This window comes from Telmatherina bonti (genome assembly GCF_933228915.1).
Source record: "Telmatherina bonti genome assembly, chromosome: 7".
NCBI lineage: Eukaryota > Metazoa > Chordata > Actinopteri > Atheriniformes > Telmatherinidae > Telmatherina > Telmatherina bonti.
In genome coordinates this window covers 33307774-33327761 of record NC_136625.1, presented here as the reverse complement: position 1 = coordinate 33327761, position 19988 = coordinate 33307774, and the positions used below count along the sequence as shown (strand labels likewise).

The following is a 19988-nucleotide window of genomic DNA, read 5'->3' as shown; positions in this document are numbered from 1 at the left end:
AACCAATTTTTATTAATATCATTAATGTGTCATCAGCATCATCAATGAAATGAGTTAGTCTGTTTAAAGCAGAATCAAGTGTGCATTCATTGCCCTTCTTTTCTTGATGAACACTTCAGTTCCACAAAGCGAGGAAGAAAAAGGTGAAGGAGTTGGAGGGAGGAGGTCGGAGGGGAGCAGGGGGGAGGTCAAAAAGGTCAGGGACTGCAGTGAAGGAGGAAACGCAGGGAAAACGACGTCTGGCGGAGCAGGAATCTCCCCCTTCACTGGGATATGATTGGTTTTTCCCTTGTGCAAGAATGACAACAAAAACAAAGAAAAATCAAAAAGAAAATTTGAAATGGTGCTCTAAAAACAAAGATGAGAGGAAGAAGGGGGTTGCTTGCTGGGATGTGTTGTTGGCTGTTTTTTTTTTTTTGTGTGTTTATTTCATTTTTTGTTCCATAAAGCCACGTTAGGATTTGATGCAGTCGTCGTCGTCAGAGGTCTGGCTGCTGCTACTGGTTTCGGACTCGGAGCCCTCCTCCACGTGCGCCTCCGCCACACTCCTCCAGGGGGTGAAGTGGAGGGTCACGCCTCGTGTCCTGGGGAGAACCCCGTTCCTTTGCATGCCGTTCTTCTTCAGCTGGTCAAAGCAGGCAGAGAATTACTAACAGTCATCACATACAGCGGTGGTTAGACATTTACACACACTCCTAGATGAATGTCACTGTGATTTAGGCTTTTAGTAGTTTATTTGAACCGTTTTTACCCCTGAAGATATGTCTATACAATGTCAACAATGTCTTTTCGACATGTCCGATAATATCAGTGTACCGATATTATCGGTATATATTATTGGTATATCGATAATATCGACATACCAATATTATTGTGTAAAGTTTTGTCATTAAAGGAAAAACAGATACAGATCATTTCCAATATTGCATTTTAATGCCAAAATTGGCAGATAATATCAGTATACCGATAATATCAGTATACCAATATTATCGGTATATCGATATTATCGGCCAATACTGGCATTGAAATGCAAAATTAGAAATGATCTGTGTCAGTTTTTTCCTTTAATGAGAAAACTTTACATAACATGCAGATATAGATCAAACACTTCAGCTAAAGCCCTTCACACACGAAAACAGATGCGAATAAACAACATGTGAATAATTCAGAGGGGAATTATTGAAGTCTATGCACAACAAGTACGACGCCAAATTGTGAATAAACGATGAAAAATCTAAAACAAATTGAAAAAGGTGGATTCCACATCAAGCCACAACAACAGTGTTGATGCTGCAAAGGTAAAGATGAGACAACACAGTGGACACATCACATTCTAGCAAGGAGAGGAGAACTTGGGGAGTTTCATTGTTTCATCCAGGATCTGAAGCTGGACCATGGCCACTTCAGGACGACTTTAAGACATCCGCGGGACAGTTGGAGGATTTAGCAGCTAGCTGCTCGCTTTAAGAAGCAGAGAAGAAATAATAAAGACGCTCAGCCACAATGATGCAAAGTTAAACTGAAATAGCAGCGAAAGTGACGCCTGCATAGCTGCAACCACTGATCTATCAGTCAACAAGCCTTCTCTGATTGGTCGATTATATCTGTCATATGGGAATTAAAAAAAATCTACCTTAGTTCGACAAAATAATACTTGTAAAATTGCTGAACAAAATTTTGTTACTGATGTGACTTTACACTGAGCCGATAAGAAATTCTGCCGTGTGAATTATTTGGTCAAAATGTTTGGATTAGACGCGTAAAGACCTTCAGACTCCTCCAACTCTAAATGACAAAACATAAGAGATGTCATGTATAGTTTTTCAGATATTTTTGTTTGTGTGGCACAACTCATTCCAAAAACATCAGTATCGGTTGATATCGGAAATTAAGACTTGAACAACATCAGTATATCGTATAATGGGGAGGGGGCGCAATCTAACAACCATTTATTTACAAACAAAAGCACAAGTGCCAATTTAAATTCATTTAGGATTTTCTCTAAACCACATGAAGGTCTAAATGATCCATAAAGGTCTCAAATATTCTTACATCCCATCTAATGAGTGGCTGTAGCTCAGGAGGAAGAGCAGTCTTTCTATGTGCCAAAGTGTCAGGTATTTAAGTTGCTTTGGACAAAAGCATCTGCTAAACGACTGTACAATAGAGTAGAATAGTATTTGGTTCAACATGGTGACCGGCGCCTGTGGTCTTAGCTTTAGCTGCTAACGTAACACGTGATGCTGAATAATTTACAGGTTTCTAAACTTTTCCTGCAGGGCGGTTTTCATTCACAACAATGAACGGCAGATTTCCCGTAACAGCAGCTACTGAATGAAGGACATCAGATCATGCTCATCTACATGACCACTTCAGTTATCTGAAAACTGATCAGACGTTTGGTGCCCATGTTAACAGGATCATTAGCTACGTTTCTCGTTAATCCGGTCGGAGATTCTAGCCGACATGTTTACACGGACACTAGAATAAAGTAACCAGTTGATCATGAGGTCTGCTTTATTTTGGCAGGTCAGCTTCATGTGCTGCAGCAGCTTCATGGTATTTCATTTGCAGTGTCTCCGCCGTGGCACGCTCAGATGAGCATCTCACTTTTTATCAATTAATGTTTAGGTTTTTTTTAATTAACCTGCGTTCGGTTAAAGAGACAGTATTCAGGGAATGATGTATTTCGGGGAATATGGGGGTGGGGGTGTGTTTGCTCTCTGTCCTTTTGTGTGAAAAGAGCTTGTGTCTGTATTGTTTTTAAATGTCTTGTTATCTACAGTTTGTTTTAATCCATATGACTTGATTTTAAAGCACTTGTAAAGCACTTTGTGTTGCCCGTGGCATGAAAAGTGCTCAAGAAATAAAGTTTGATTTGATCTCGGGCGATATGCTGGATTTCTTGTGTACTCTGTAGTATTGCTTCGTGAGCAAATGAAAGTTAACGCTTCATGTGCCAAAACTCTGACTAAACTTCGCTGATCTCCTGTTACCAGCCGACCCTCGGCCAGTCTTTTTCAGTCAGGTTGTTTCTGTCATCAGGACTGTTTCCATTTATCTGAAGATGGCAAGCCAGCCCAGAGCTGCCTCTACGGTATAATAAAACTGTCTAATAAGACCTTGTTTAGTCTGCGGGGCTCCTTCTGGATACGGTTTTCATCGCATGTATGTTCTCTTTCTTCCTGGATCTTGGACAATGTGCTGGTCCCTCTGAACAGTTCTTAAAATCAATACCAGACCCATCAACCAAGGAACTGCTGATTGCATAAATATTGTATAATACACCTTAAGGTCAAACCTTGTTCTTATTCTGTTTATTCACACTTAAGCACCCTAAAGAACCACCTTGTGGGTTAGTTGCAAATTGTAGTTGGATTCATCCTCCTAGTCCGTAACTGTTACTTAAAGCTATTTGATCACTTGTATTTACACGATGGACAGATTTTGAATGATTGTAAACATTTTGGACGCACAACGCCTAATAGTTGGAAAGAAGAAGAATTTCCCTTTTTCCCCTCATCTTTAACCTCCTGACCTTCAAAATGCCTGATAATCCTGAACTTTAAGTTTTAAATAAAAACATATCCTCCACAGTCCTGTTATGTTTAGCTGCAGACATTTTTCATGTCTTCCCTGACATCACTTCAAGTACACACAAAAACAACATTTATTCCTGCTGATCCGATGATGAAAAGATTTAAACCAGCTTTTTTCTTTTCTGATCAGCGGACATGTTTACTCTGACTGGACGTTGGGATTGGATCAAACGTGCGTTGCGTAAAACACAGCTACTGAGGCTGCAACAGATTTCAGATCGCTGCATGTTTGAGTTGTTCCTAAAAGTTTCCCTTTCATTCAAAGGAAAAGGTTTGCGTTTACAAATCAACAAAACATGAACAATAAAAGTGTGTGAGGATGATACGTTATGCTGACACACAGAAGAGAGAAGAGGTAGTAAACCATAAGATCTGCAGGGAAACAAATGAATGAGGATTAAAATGATGATCAAACAACATTCACATTCAGGTTTTTGGATGGAAACTAATAAATATCTGTATGGATAAGAGAAACTTCCAAATAAATGTTAATTTCTGGGGGCTTCCAAGATGGCCGCGATCTAGAAGGACACGTTCGAACCTGCTCTCTGCAACAATCCTGCTTAATCCTTAAATCTGGTTCTCAAAGCGCTCCAAAAGTGTGGAAATCGACGTAGAAATGTCAGGCGGCGGGAAAGGGACGAAAAACAAGCCAAAAGCATCAACGCAGTCTAAGTTAACTAACTTTGGCCAGCATAATTTGGACCAGTCCGTTAGCAAGGAAGCTAACACTGCTACGACGGATGCTACTACAGGTAGCAATGCTACATCCACAGCTAATATGGAGGGTACCAAGGATAGCATGGACAGTGCTGCGATGTCATACGTCAAAGACCACCACCAACTGCATCTGGTGAAAGACGAAATACTAGGGGAGATACGTAACCTGAAAGCTGAGGTTACAGGCAGATTTGACAACGTACTAAAAGCAATAGTAGACACGAGGAAGGAGGTAACCGAATGCACCGAGCGGCTATCTCAAGCGGAGGTGCGGCTGTCTACCGTGGAGGACGAACAGGCTGATTTGAAGGCTGTAGCTGAAAGTTTACAAAGGAGAAATAAATTCCTTGAAAACAAAATAATTGATTTGGAAATGAGATCACGTCTGAACAACCTCAGATTGGTCGGCATCCCTGAAAACAGTGAGGGCTCAGACATGTGCGGATTTTTGGAGAACTGGCTGCCTGACGCGCTGGATCTGAACCCTTTGCGTTCTCCGCTAGTTTTGGAAAGAGCACATCGCGTTGGACCAAGGAGAGATCCAGACGTGCCACCGAGGGCTGTAATCATGAGATTTCTAAACTACAAGCAGAAAGAAATGGTTTTTAGAGCCGCAAAGTCAAAGAAAGACTTTCTCTTCAAGAACAAGCGAGTAAGATGTTACGTTGACGTCGCCACGGAGGTGCATCGACAGCGCAAGCAGTTTGACGGTGTCCGCGAACAGTTGCGTCAACTTGGGGTGAGGCATGGCATTCTTTCCCCATCTACTTTGATCCTGACGTACAAGGAGAAGGTACACAAGTTCACTTCCCCAGCGGAGGCCAATATCTTTGTTAAGAAGATCCAGACAGACACGGAAGAAACAGACTAACTGGCTTACAGTAAATAATAAGATCGACCTTTAATGTAAATTGTTTTATAGGCCATGGCTTTTATTTACCTTTTTTGTTGTTCAACTGGAGCAAATACTGATATTGTTCTTAAAAGGATGCATAATCTAAACAGTAAAGCAGGTGTCTGGTAAGACATGTTTTGATATGTCAGCGGTTGGAAGCAGAGTATTTCAGGGGAAAACCCAGGTAGCTGGGAAGGGTTGGGATGTTTTTCTCTTGTTTGTAATTTTTAGTTCATGTTCAGTGTTCTACTGTTTGTTTCCACTCAGGCACATCTATATTATGTATTTTTGGTTTTGCTTAGATGACACAGAAATATGAGATTCAATATACTTCTTGGAATTGCAGGGGCCTACAAAAAACTAGGAAGATCAAGCAAGTTATGAACAAAATAAAAGATTTGGGTTCTAAAATTGTTTTTCTACAAGAGACACATACTCTTGAGGAGGACAATATTAAAATAAGCAGGAGGTGGCAGGGATCTTTATATGCATCTTCATTCACATCTAGAGCTCGAGGTGTTATTACTTTAATTCATAGATCAGTACCTTTTCATGTTACAAACGTTATGAGACAAATTTGGAAGATATTTGATAATACAGGGGTCTATATTACACGAAACATTTAATTTGGTGAATATATATGGACCAAATAACGACGATGACCACTTTTTTACAAATATTTTTTTAACTATTTCCTCTCTTCCAGGAAAGATTATCATTGGTGGAGATTGGAACTGTGCTTTGGATCCTCGTCTAGATCGATTCTCGGGAGTTGACCAAACTCATTGTAAAAGCAGAGTAGTCATCCAGGATTTTATGAAGGAATTACAGCTAGTGGATGTCTATCGTCATTTAAACCCTACAGTTGCAGCATATTCTTGTTATTCTAAAACTTTCAACACATATTCTCGCATAGATTACTTTTTGGTTTCTGCAGACCTATTGACAAAAATTTTAGATTGTACCTACGATAGTATCACAATTTCAGACCATGCTTCATGTAATATAAAATATCTTCAAAAAAATTTAAGGGTAGACCCTCCTAGATGGTGCTTACATCAAAAATGGCTTTGTTTTGTATCAAATAAAATTGATGAATATTTTAGTATAAACACTACGCAGACCACAGCCTGTGTAAGATGGGAAGCTTTTAAGGCCTGCATAAGGGGTCATATAATTTCTTACACCTCTTCAAACTCTAAGGAGCAACGTAAAAAAAGACTACAACTGGAGGAAAGAATAAAAAAGCTGGAGGAGCAGTTGTTCAGAGACAAAAATGCATCGGTAGAAAAAGAGCTGTTGCTGTTAAAAGCACAATATAACAAAGAATCAGCAGACCGTGCAGCTTCTAATATATTAAGGTTAAATCAATCTTTTTATGAACAGGGAGAACAACCCGGAAAGATCTTAGCATGGCAAATTAAGCAACTTGAGGCACAAAAAAATATAACTTCAATAATAAATTCAAAAGGAGAGTCAATAGTGGACCCGATAGAGATAAATAAAGAGTTCAGAAATTTTTATGAAAAACTATATGACTCCCGGGACCAAATTCATCCAAATACTCAAAATTCATTTCTGGATAAGATAACCATACCAAATGTTGCAGATGATATTAGTCAACACTTAGATGCTAAGATCAGTGAAGAAGAAATAATCAAAGCAATTGATAATATGAGCTCAGGTAAAAAAGCAGGACCTGACGGGTTTCCAACTGACTTTTATAAAAAGTTTAAAAGAAAATTAGTTAAACCAATTTTAGAAATGTTACAAGAAGCTTTTATAAATGGTACACTTCCTAATTCAATGACCGGAGCTTTAATTATATTATTGCCTAAACCAGGCAATAAATGCGAGAATATGAGACCAATAAGTCTGCTTAATTCAGATATAAAGATACTTAGTAAACTATTAGCAACCCGTTTACAAGACACTCTCCCTTCAATCATCCATAGGGATCAAAATGGCTTTATTATAGGCCGCCAAGGACTGCATAATGTTCTTAACATCATTCAAGGACTAGATAACACCACAGATACGGCCCTCCTTTCCCTAGATGCTGAAAAAGCGTTTGATAGGGTGGAGTGGACCTATCTTTTCAATGTCTTAACACGTTTTGGTTTTGGTCCCTCCTTTCGAAAATGGGTTCAGTTGCTGTACTTACATCCAAGTGCAGAGGTTTTAACAAACAAAAACATTTCTAAACCAATTCTTATTAAACGTGGATGCCGACAAGGGTGTCCGTTATCCCCTCTGCTCTTCACTATAGCAATGGAACCCTTTGCTATAGCTGTACGGTCACATTAAAAAATTACAGGAATCACAATTGGTCAGGCAGAGCACAGGCTTTCATTATATGCGGATGACATAATACTATTTCTTTCACAACTGAATTCCTCTATACCTGCTTTGATGAAACTAATTGATGAGTTTGGTCGCATTTCAGGGTATGTAATTAACAAATTGAAATCATCTATTATGTTGCTAGATAAAGAAGTGCGAGAGAATCCACCTATAGCCGTTTCACAGTTCACTTCGGTTTCAAAGTTTACTTACTTAGGGATACAAATACTTCCAAATTTAGATTTGATAGTTCAACATAACTATGAATCACTAACTAAAGAAATTACAAACAGTATCAATAGATGGATGCTTCTCCCCATGTCTTTAATTGGTCGAATTAATATTTATAAGATGAATATACTTCCGAAGGTTTTATATGTTTTCCAGAATATTCCCTTGCCGCCTCCTGCTGACTGGTTTAAAAAAATTTAAGAAGTTGATTCTGCAGTTTTTATGGGCAAATCAGCGTCCTAGAATAAGGCTGTCCCTTCTTAATTTGCCTTACAATGAAGGAGGCCTGATGTGTCCAAATATATTATGGTATTACTGGGCTGCCCAGCTCAGATCCATAAGGTATTATTTCAGCACAAAAGATGTTCCCCAGTGGACAGAAATGGAAAGTAACACTTTAAGCCCTTCAATGCCTCTGTACCTCTTCTCTGAAAGTAAAGTTAATTTGATTAAGAAAACTAGAAATCCAATTGTTAAAAACATGGTTAAGGTATGGTATAATGTAAAAATATTTCTTAAAGAACCTTCTATTTTATCTCGGCTCACCCCTATCTGGGGAAATCAGGACTTTATCCCTGGGAGAGCTGACGCAGTGTTTAAGCAATGGGCTTCAATTGGACTGAGAAAGATTCAAGATTTATACTCAACAGGCTCAGATTATATGATGTCATTTGAAGAGCTTAGGCACAAATATAATATTGAAAGGAAACATTTTTTTAAATATCTCCAACTCCGAAGTTATATATTAGCAAAACAAAACAATTTATTAAAAACCCCCAATTCAGAGTTAGAAGAAATGATTACTAAATGTGCGTTAAAAAAGGGAGCAATCTCCGAATTCTATAATTTATTACTATCAAACTCTTTAGATAATTCAATCTTAAAATTAAACGCTTGGAAGGAAGATTTAGATTTAAATGTGTCACTGGAAGAATGGGGGCTGGTTTGCAAAAAAGCTCACAAGCAAACTATCAACTCTAGGTTAAGATTATTACAATACAAATGGCTTATGCGAGTGTATGTTACCCCAGTAAAATTAAATCGATACAATCCAAATATTTCAGACACATGTACAAAATGTGGAGAAGAAAAGGGAACCTTTTTCCATTGTATTTAGGAATGTAGAGAAATTAAAGCTTTTTGGGTTGCAATAACGCAAACTATGAAAGATATTATCTCAAAAAATTTACCATTGGATCCTTCTATTATAATTTTAGGGTTATATCCCAAGAACATGGGGTTTACAAAAAGCGAGCAATATTTTGTTGATATCTGTTTATTGCAGGCCAAAAGGTTAATAGCGTTGCACTGGAAAAATATTAGAATACCAAGTATTAGACAGTGGACTAATCAAATGCTGGCTGTTCTTCCTCTGGAACGAATCACTTTTCTATTAAAAGGAAAAAAAGATGAGTTTGAAAGTATATGGAGACCATTTATGTTGTTTGCCGAAGCCATGGACTTGACTGAGGATGAAGAAGAGGAGAATGCCTAAGAACTGATTTGAATAGATCTGGATACGCTTTAGGGATTGTAAGGCCTGGACATTCGTGGGGCTCTCTGGGCTCTCTACTGGGTCCAGCCGGGTATCGAGACTGAAAATTTGAAGAATAGTATGTTCATTCATTTGTTTAGTGCCACATAGTGTCATATGGCAGTCCCTTGCCCTGGATTTAAATGTAGATTTGACTGCATCAGATTTTATTGTTTTATTTTTTTGGTGTGTGTATCTGAGAGGATGTTTGTTTTGTTTTGTTCTGCTAAATGTTTGTGTTTAATTTTCATTCAAAAAACCAAATAAACACATTGTTGGGGAAAAAAAAAAAAGTTAATTTCTGCAGCTTAATTGTTGTTTTGAAAAAACCTTGAAGCTGAATGTTGTTCAGACATCATATCCTGGAAACAAAGAGGCTCAAATAAATCATTAAAAAGCCTAAAAGGGACGTGACATTCTTACTGGTTGTCTGTAAATCTGACTGGATGTCTGTAAATGGGCTGGATCATCTCACCTGTTCAGTTTTAGTCTGAAACTCTCTCAGTTCATCTTCTGTCAGAGGCAGGAAGTTGTCATCGTTTTCTGGGTACTCCTGCCAACCCATGGCCTTCAGCAACCTAAAACAAACAAACGAGTTAGTTAAAATCTCTATATGTGCATCTAATAGAGGAGTGTTTGCAGCGTCTCACCTGTGCTCTGCCTCCAGGGAGCTGGACAGGTGTTCAGTGTCGGAGTCACTGAGGGAATAGGACAGACCGTTCTCATGGCAGACTTCCTCACTGTAGGCTTTGGGCTCTGGGGTGCTGCTTTCACCCTGAGGAAATTCACACCGGAGAAAATGTTGAGAAAAGTTAAAACAAACTATTCCACTATTTATTTGAGCCGTCGCGATGTGCCACGAATCGGGTCAATAATGATTCAGAAATGTTCAAAACATTTCATGATAGTTAAACAACAGAAACTTGGCTTTAAAGAATGGCAGGAGCATTAAAGTCACGCTGCCGCCTGAACACTTAAATCAGTCTTCGGCAACTAGATTAGACCTGGTGCCAAAATGTTTCTGACCAACCAATGAGCATTCAGTTCCAACAAAACCAGTTATTTTCCTCCTCTTTCCGTCTGGTATATGTGGTCCTGACTGCAACATTTCTTTGATGGTTTAGTAACCGTGCTGCTCTGGTTTGTTGCCTCCAGTACAGGAAACCTACGACAGAAGCAGCTGTTAAACTTTCCGGTTCCAAACCAGCTCGGCAGGCTGAGTAGAGGAGAATCTGCAGCTAGCTTCGGTTTAAACTCCATTCACTTTACCCACCACCTGCTAGCTTCGGTTTAAACTCCATTCACTTCACCCAGCAGCAGCTAGCTTCGGTTTAAACTCCATTCACTTCACCCAGCAGCAGCTAGCTTCGGTTTAAACTCCATTCACTTCACCCAGCAGCAGCTAGCTTCGGTTTAAACTCCATTCACTTCACCCAGCAGCAGCTTGCTGCAACTAGCTTCGGTTCAAACTCATAGCTAGCTGCAGATAGCTTCAGTGTAAACTCCAGTCACTTTACCCAGCAGCAGCTAGCTTCGGTTTAAACTCCATTCACTTCACCCATCAGCAGCTAGCTGCCGCTAGATTTGGTGTAAACCCCCTTCACCCAGCAGCAGCTAGCTGCCACTAGATTTGGTGTAAACTCATAGCTATCTGCAGCTAGCTTCAGTGTAAACTCCATTCACTTTACCCAGCAGCAGCTAGCAGCAGCTAGCTTTGGTGTAAACTCATAGCTATCTGCAGCTAGCTTCAGTGTAAACTCCATTCACTTTACCCAGCAGCAGCTAGCTTCGGTTTAAACTCCATTCACTTCACCCAGCAGCAGCTAGCTGCCGCTAGATTTGGTGTAAACCCCCTTCACCCAGCAGCAGCTAGCTGCCGCTAGATTCGGTGTAAACTCATAGCTAGCTGCATCTAGCTTCGACGTAAACTCCCTTCACTTTACCCATCAGTGGTGAAGCTGACACAGGACTCTGCTGGAACCAGAAGAGCTGTGTGGTGTTTAACGCTAAAGCTTGCAGCAAATCATTTGCATCTGAACGGGCAGTTTCCCATAGCTAACTTCCTCTGATCCTGACGTAGCTGACGTGCTGTACGTTTCTCCCTCCTCTCTTTAGTTTGACCATTCCTAAAGTGGCCAAGCAATTCTTTTAACACAGCTCTGTAAACAGCAGCATGTCTGTGCATTGACAAATAACTCTTGCAATAAGTTTTTAATCAAAAGAAGACGCCTGTTTCCAACCACGGACCAGAAGTTCCGCTTCCGTCCGCACAGCAAATCGTAAAGATACCACAGATACCCAGCAGATGGCAGCAAGTGCCCAGCTCTGATGCTCAAAGGTCACAATCCTGCAGGTTTTTCCCTGTATCCCTGTTCCATCACGCCTGACTCAAATTAATCAGTCATTGTGCGGAATTTCATTGGCTTTTGGATCTGTTTAATGGAAGTCAGGTGTGTTGGAGCAGAGATACATGGAAAACCTGCAGGATTGTGGCCCTCGAGGACAGAGCTGGGCATGTGATATTTACTCATCGGGTTTAAAGACCAGAAATATTCTGGTTTTTATAGACATGAGAACAGACAAGGCCAAGACAAGACCTACTGCATTCGCAAGTTGTTCAAAGTCAAAATAAAATCTTATAGTAATTCTACAAACATTCATTTAGGTTAGAGGAGGGAAAAAGCTGCTGCTTGTTGTTCCTAACTGTGTGTGTTGGATTAATTTATGGTTTGACATAAATAGGAGATAGTGCAAATTAATTTGTTTGGTTACATGAATTAATAGATACTGAATGGAGTATAAAGTAGTATAAAGGAAGCAATGGAGTGAGGAAAAAAACTCTTTGGGGGAAAACAACAATTTAAAATCCTAATAATCATATCGCATTGATTCATAATAGAATCTAGTCGTGACGTATCTAAGCACACCCCTAATAATAATAATCCATTAGTCCCCCGACAGTCTCTCTGCAAAGGTTCCAGAAAGCGAGCTCACCTCTCCTGATGTTCCTGGGCTGCTGCTCGTCGTCAGCTCTCCGGTGCCTTCGTCCTTCAGAGCTCGCAGGAACTCGCTCTTACGATCCGGACCACGCCGCATCAACTTCAACCTTGACGGAGCGATGTCTATGGGAGGAGTCGTGCTGGAAGGGTGCTGCACGCAACAACAGGAACAAGTTACGAAAAGGAGAAAAAAAATTAGGATACTTTACTTAACTATGTGGGTTGACTGTGATGAAAGTGTTTGAAAATTGGGAAAGACATTAAAGCATAGAATGAATCAGGAAGTTAATACAGTTTAATGGAGGATTTCAGGTCCAAGTAAACATGCTTTATCCCCATACATGCTTGTAGGGGAACATCCTTCCTATTTTAATCAAGCTAAGTTATATCTAAAGCCTGCAGGATAGCTGCACTGAGGGCTGGAACTGGACATCTCTGAGTTAGATCACCTCTTAATGTCTGATGACGATTGACCTCCCTCCTTTCTTAAAAACAAGCCACAAATGACAGAAAAGGCAAAAAGATGTTTTGCTTTTACTTTTCTTGTCGCTTCTGTGAGTTTTAGGAAAATAAAATCTACATAATAATGAAACGTGCTTAAGATATGTGTTGTAAAACAAAATGCAAGATCTTGTTATTGTAAACAACAACAACATAACTTAACTACCAGGGAGATGCTCTCTCGGTATGAACAACATGAAGCTTCAATTCACTTTGTGTGACTTCAAACTTACTTTAAGGCTGAAATAAATTAAAGAGCTTCCTCTTGGGGGAACTAAAGGCTTCCTCCCACCATCCAAAGACATACGTCTAAATGTTCCCTCAGTGTGGGAGAATAGTTGTCTGTCTCTCTGGCCTGCTAATTGCTGGGATAGGCTCCAGATCCCTGTAACTGGACTAAGCAGTGGGAATAACTCTTGCTCTGCCACAGTCAGAATGGAAACGAAGCAACTGAAGCAGTAGCATGAGGATGATGCTAAACTCTGTAACGGTTCAGGTATAATCCTTTATGGAAACTGGTGATGTAGAGATTGAGCTCCGACATCATTCACGCACAGAATTGTGGGAGTAATCTGCAGATTTTGGGTGTGACCGCTGACTTTTTAACATAGCTTTAGCTGCGGCTCTCCTATTTTTAATCTCTGTCTTAACCAGAATTTCTGAAGTGTCTTTCATCTTATAATTTAAAGTGTTTACAGCTTCAGGATCGGCGCAGAAAAGGAAAATAACCAGCGGATTTCCGTCCTCTGGTTCTGTCTGGGTGCAGTGAATACATTAAACCTCCCAGAGAACAGCAGATGAAGGCAGAAACTTTTACAGCTGCTGTGCTTCTGGCTGATCGGAGCTTGAATACGAAGGACAGTTTGGGTTTCATGAGAGCAGAAGGAAAGACGGCTGCATTTACAGCGTGTCAGATGAACGGGACAATGACAGAGGAGGGAAGGTGGGAGCGACACCTGAGGATTCATGTAGAAAGTGTTATTGGCTATAAGTACAGGATATTAAATCATAAAGATCTGGATAAAACTCCCATGTGCAGATGAGAGCATCACTTTCCTCCAGCAGAATCTGATCGTTTGTTGTTCTGTCACCGGACTGTTTGCTCTTTTCAGATGTATCTAGTCGGTCATATTGTTCTTGTAATACTGTAAACACAATTCCCTGTATTTTTCATATTTGCATTGCTTCTGTTCCTTAAAAACCAAGACGTTTTAAATTAAATTTCATTTAAATTAGGAGACAGTTTCCCATTGCACAGAGGGAATGTGTGTCCGGGCTTCTGACATAAAGTATATAAATTGCTAAGTAGCTAAAATAAGAGTTTTGCATGGGTAGGTACACATACATAAACGTTGGTAAGTGTGTATATATTTTGTATACAGATGTAAATGTAGTTGGTGTGTGTATGTATAGGCTTTATATATGTGTGCAAGTATATGTATAGGTTTATGTAAGAATCGTATGCATCTATGTATGTAAACAGGCATGGACATGTTTACCACCTGGCCGTCTGATTGAGGCTTCTCAACTAAATACTTTAGCGTCAAAAATGAGTATGCACACTTCTATGTGTTGTTGTTATGTGATGTTGTGGGACTGGAAAGGTTGCTTGTTTGAATACTTAAACTATGAATGTAAAAAAAAAAAAAAACGTTTTAAATGAAATTAATCCTGTATATTTAGACGTCTTTATCTTCAGCCTTGTTCTGAGTCTGAGGTCACCAAACAAAACCAGCTTTAATAACTGATGAATGGATGAACTGCTGTGTTTAGTCGACTCTTTACCAACTACGGAAGCCCAAAGAGAGCGTTGTTGCCGTACGTTATAAAGACGGGCAGGAGAAAAGGAAAAGATTTTTATCAAACAAAACTGAAATTAATCCCTAAAATGATTCCCCTCCCAGCCCTGATATGAAGTCATGAAGTGGCGTTCTGTTCTCACCTCTTTCTGGGCGTTGTGCTGCGGGGCGCTGACTGGCGTGCTGGGTTTGGCTGCAGAGACGGGGCTGGTGAAGACTGAATCTCGGCCTGTCACGTGGAGGCCAGGCTTTGTGATCTCTCTACCGCCAGATTTCCACTGGGTGCTCTGGAAAACAGGACGTGTGTGTGTGTGTGTGTGTGTGTGTGTCAGAAACACATCCACATCTCTGAGGGACTAAATAAAACGCTGCGTAGCTGTTTGCCGTACTTTGGTGGGGGCCACAGCAGGCTTTGGGACCAGGTTCTTGTAGACACTGGAGCCTGTGATGGGTGTCTTGCTGCCATTGGTGGGCAAGGCGCCGGCAGTGGCAAACCCTGCAGAGAAGGCTGTGTTCGGGTCCTCCTTGGAAACCTTCTTTATAACCAGCATTTTGGACACCATCTGTTTGCCACTGGGGGGATTTTCTGGAGCACATGCAGGACAATCAGAGAGGAGGACAATGATTGATAAACTCTTAAATAAAACCACAAGTTGAATCATAACGATTTGCATTAAGTGCAGACTGGAGGTTCCTACCCCACACCCCAGCATGGGGAGCGACTGCTCGCATCTGAGTCCCAGGCTTTCCAGTTGTTTCAGGGTTGAGGGAAGGCTGAAAAAGACTTTAATTATTCTACCGTCCAAAATTTAGCCAATTTAACTCGTGTTTACATCTGAGAAGAAAGGTGCACATGTGAGCTCAGTCTAAAACTCTAAAATCTACTCACAAAGTCCTCCTCCACAAACTTCAGCTTGTCATCTTTGCCGTCTTTGCGTTCCTCGTTGGGAAACTTGTCCTGATACGAGGTTCCCTTGCGGGAATGGAAGTTGCCGTTTCGCTGCCTGTGCCCCCCCTGCCTGTCCCTTTCACCTGCTCCCCGCTTGGGATGGCGTCCCTGGTGGTGGTGGCCATCCTGGGCACCCCTGGGGGCTCCGTGCCAGCTGGGTGTTTCCTTCCAACAAGAGCCCCCCGCCAAACCACCATGACCTCCTTTGGCCACTCCAGAGTCCACAGAGTCGTGTCTCAGTAGCAGCGAAGGCTGCTGCCATCCGTCACCTTCACAAAACAACATACGGTACATGAAACATGCCAATTGTGTTGAAGCAAAGCCAAATATTAAGTGTCTGTTAACATTTATCAGCTGATGATTCATGAAGTACAAACTTGGTGGAGCTAATTTTAGTTTTTTAAGGGGGTGTATTTCTGTGTTGGGAAGCTTTCACTGGTTTCCAGTTAGCTTATTTAACTCAGTAATATCTGTCATTCCAGATGTGATGCTAACAAAAACAATTAAAAAAAACCAAAAAAAAACCATTGAGGACTGCAGACACTCTGACCAGGGAAGGGTTAGAGGATGTGAAAATGTAGATTTCTGAGAGTATAAATATATAGATAGGTGTATGATCACCTGTATAGGTATATATGTCATTGCTTTGTGCCTGTGAGTGTATGTGCATAAGTATATATGCAGATGTGTGCGTGTCTATATGTATTATTTTTTGCATTTAGTTATTTCTTTTCCATAAAACAAAACAAAACAGAAAACTGACTATTTAAGGGATTATTTTAACAACTGCAAGGAAAAAAAGATTATAATTGTAAAGGGGGGAGGAATACATAAGCATTGCTTCATCCCGCTCCTTTTCTGACTCTATAATAATTGCTACTTTTTTAACCTGTTGATTAAATTTTGTCTGAAATGAAGAAATATCTAAATCTAAATCTGAATAATAACTAACACAAGGCTTCACACCTGAAAAGCTTAATTAAATGGGGGTTAAAAAGACTCATTAAGGTGTCTCCAGCTGCATCATCTGATTTAGTTTTCAAGCTGTGTTCATTTGTAATAACACCACAAAGATGGCGAGCTGCTCATCTTTCAGTAGGCTTCAGCAGCTGTTGGGGCAAGATTCACTCGGATTAACCACTTCATCACTGGGCTGTTGTTCTGTCTTGGCTCAGGAATCACTAAAAATAAGTTAAATATATCTTATCAAGTGTCAGAATGAAGGTGTGCTACCATGTCGGAGTAAATTCCCCTGGACCACAGTGGGAAATGAGTAGAGTAATGTCTGATGAGGAGAAGCTAAAGAAGTGAACCTGAGCAGATTTACAGATGTTTTAACAGAGGCGTAACGCAGGTAAATATCTCAGGAAGCCATCGGCAGGTATGTTGATGATCAACACTATCAGTGGTCAGAGTCGGGAGAATCCAGCGACAGACCCCAAATTCACATCAGAAACACCCAGAAAGAAGTAAAGCCCAAAATATTATATGAAAGGAAGCATGAATACTTCACTAAAACACCTCTTTCATCTCCATGGAAACCAGCAGGACCTTTATGATTTATTACAAATAGGGATGCACCGATACCAATACCAGTATCGACTCAATACCGTGCGTGTACTCGTACCTGGTATGAATAAAAGTGTTCTGATACCACACTAGTCAAGCCGACCCAGATGTGTTCGATGACATTCTGACATGTTTTAAAAGAAATAAATGCCTTGAATGTTTAAATGTGACATTTTATGTTACACTAAAAGCTCGATCTTTGTTTCAAAACCACACATTTATAGTTGTATTTAGGTAAAATGTGACAAATCAGAATAAAACTAGCTGAAATTGTTAGATCTGTAATGTTATTATATTTGTATTGGTGAGGGAACTTCAGAAAGGATGGGTCGTTTATTACAACCTAATGAAATCTAACAAAGTTATAACAGCAATAATAACCATAATCACAATAATGTTCATGTTTGTGAGACAATCTGTATTAATAATAAAACATCAGCAGCTGCTAGAGCTTTAACTAGGACTATAGCTTGTTCCATCCTCCATGAGGAGAGAGAACTGAGTTCTTGTTCTCGTGGCTGCAAGAACAAGAAAAAATGTCTTGTTCGTCAGGTCCATCCATCCTCCAGGAGAAGCAGGTCTGCAGTGGGGAGGGATCACTGCGGGGGGCGATGTCTGCTTTGATGTGCGATGAACCCGGTTGTTACCTCCGCCGAGGAGGTTATGTTTTTCTTGTCGTCTTTGTGCTAATGATAACTTAAAAGGTTACGGATGGATTTTTATAAAAATTTTCAGGAGTTGTTGGAAATGTAAATATGAAGAACTGATTAAATTCTGGTGGTGATCCGGATCACTGTTTGGATCCAGGATTTGTTTAAAATGATTCTTTAACATTGTGCTTGGCGGAGGTTTCCGCTCTCCGAGTGCTCTTCTAGTTTCATATTTAACGAGCAACTTCGTGCACACGGCTGGGCCCGAGTGTTTTAATGCCACATGTAGAAATGTTCGTAATTTCTCACCACCTCGATCAGCTGTTTTATCAAAACAGTAAAAAACGCAAAGCAGCAACTCCGCTTCATGCTTTCTCCGTGTTAACCACGCCCACCTCACATGTCCAACCAATCACACGATACTTCTCGGAGCCCCGCAAGAAAAAAGTTCTGCCAGCCCGATGTGTCGAGAACTGCCTTCAAACACGTCCGCGAGAACAAAATGACGTCATTTTTCTTCTCGGAGCCTCGAGAACAAGAAGAAAGTTCTGGCTTCTTGTGGAGAACATAACGAGCTTAACAGGTCTGAACACATCACTCCAGTTTAAACATTAAACTGGTTTCCAGTCAGTCACAGGACAGATGTTAAAGCTTTGCTGGTTGTTTACAGAATCCCAGAATACATATAAACCTGCAGATCTTAGATCCAAAGACTCAGGTCAGCTAGTCCAGACCGGAGTCCAGACCAGAAACCAGACAAGAGACCAGACCAGAGTCCAGACCAGGGACAAGACCGGAGACAAGATCAAAAACAAGATCAGAGACCAGTCCAGAGTCCAGACTCCAGACCACAGGCCAGTCCAGATCAGAATCCAGACTCCAAACCAGAGTCCAGACCAGAGTTCAGACCAGAGTTCAGACCAGAAACCAGATCAGACTCCAGACCAGAGTCCAGACCAGAAACCAGATCAGAGACCAGATCAGAGACCAGATCAGAGACCAGACTAAACCTGGAGAAGCAGCATTTAGCCGTTACGCTGCAGACACACCACATGGAGACACTTTTACATCCAGTTTAAAACCATTTCTTTTCTCATGAACCTTTTTTTTTTTTAATTAGATTTTTTAGATAGATTTTTGCTTTTTCTTGTTGTTTTTTATGCTTTTAATGTTTCATATAAAGCACTTTGAATTGTCTTGTACATGAAAGGTGCTCTACAAATAAACTTGCTTTGACTAATAAAACAAAAGAAAAACAAGACTTTAAAGCAGCGTGCCGTGTGATGAATGAGGCGTTACCTGCTGGAGCGCGCAGGGAGCCGTTGTTGAAGAAACCATCAGAGGAGTTGTGGCGGCGGCGGCTCACAGCAGTTCTTCCGTCTCTGTGGTGGTGAGGCTCACCTTGTTTGTCAAGGTTGGCAGCAGGGGACTGCAGGAGGACAGAAAGGGGACGTCAGTCAAAGGGGAAACATGACAGCTCAACAAGCAGAAAGTTCTTTAATGAATGTGTTTCATGGTCAACAGACAAGGATAGAAGGAATTTCTCTTTCACGCTTTCAGGATTTTCTGTTGGTTCAAGCCTAAGTTTCTCCTCTCCTCATCTAGAACATTTAAGTAACTCAGAGAGCATTCACACCAGGATAGTCGAGGGACTCGGCTCAACTGGGCGGAAAATTCAGAGAAACTTTGCATCTTTTTCTATTTGCTTTGATTTCAGCAACAAGTAAGTGAGCAATAATCCAGCATCACATCCGAAGTCATTTCCTACATCACCTAACCTCTTTAGTTCACTGTGTTGTCTGTTTGCTTTCACACTGCTCCAGGATTCACTTGCAAGTCAACTGAGACACTCTCCTATTAGCAAATCTTGACGCTTGCAAGTTTCCACAATGTCTACGGTTACATGATGTTTTTTAATTTGGAATTAAAAATTCAGAATTAACATATTCTCCTACGAGTTTACATGAAAATAATAATTCACAATGGAGGTTTACATGTAACACGTCACTTAATTCCTCTTTAGAGCGGCGGGTTGGGAAGGGTTCTGATTAGACAGAGGGTGCACGTGACGTATGACGTCTACTGGAAATAAACAAAGTCGGCTCCCTGCTTCTCATCTTTTCAGTCATAACTTGTAAAAACTACATAATAAGTCCCAATTTCACCACTATTTTTATTATAAATGTGAAGTAGCAGCTC

At 40.5% G+C, this 19988-nt stretch overlaps 1 protein-coding gene across 2 annotated transcripts in view; it reads right to left on the bottom strand.

The window, feature by feature from the left end:
* Nucleotides 1-19988, bottom strand: part of gpbp1l1 (GC-rich promoter binding protein 1-like 1) — a 28727-nt gene continuing 8739 nt past the window's right edge. For both annotated transcript variants that reach the window (XM_079243065.1, XM_079243066.1), the window contains exons 4-12: nt 19089-19218; nt 15511-15839; nt 15320-15395; nt 15011-15207; nt 14765-14908; nt 12317-12472; nt 9973-10097; nt 9798-9900; nt 1-625 (exon numbers count right to left, since the gene is read on the bottom strand). In XM_079243065.1, the coding sequence (XP_079099191.1) occupies nt 455-625; nt 9798-9900; nt 9973-10097; nt 12317-12472; nt 14765-14908; nt 15011-15207; nt 15320-15395; nt 15511-15839; nt 19089-19218 (1431 nt within the window). In that variant the 3' untranslated portion in view covers nt 1-454. The remainder of the gene's footprint in view (nt 626-9797; nt 9901-9972; nt 10098-12316; nt 12473-14764; nt 14909-15010; nt 15208-15319; nt 15396-15510; nt 15840-19088; nt 19219-19988) is intronic.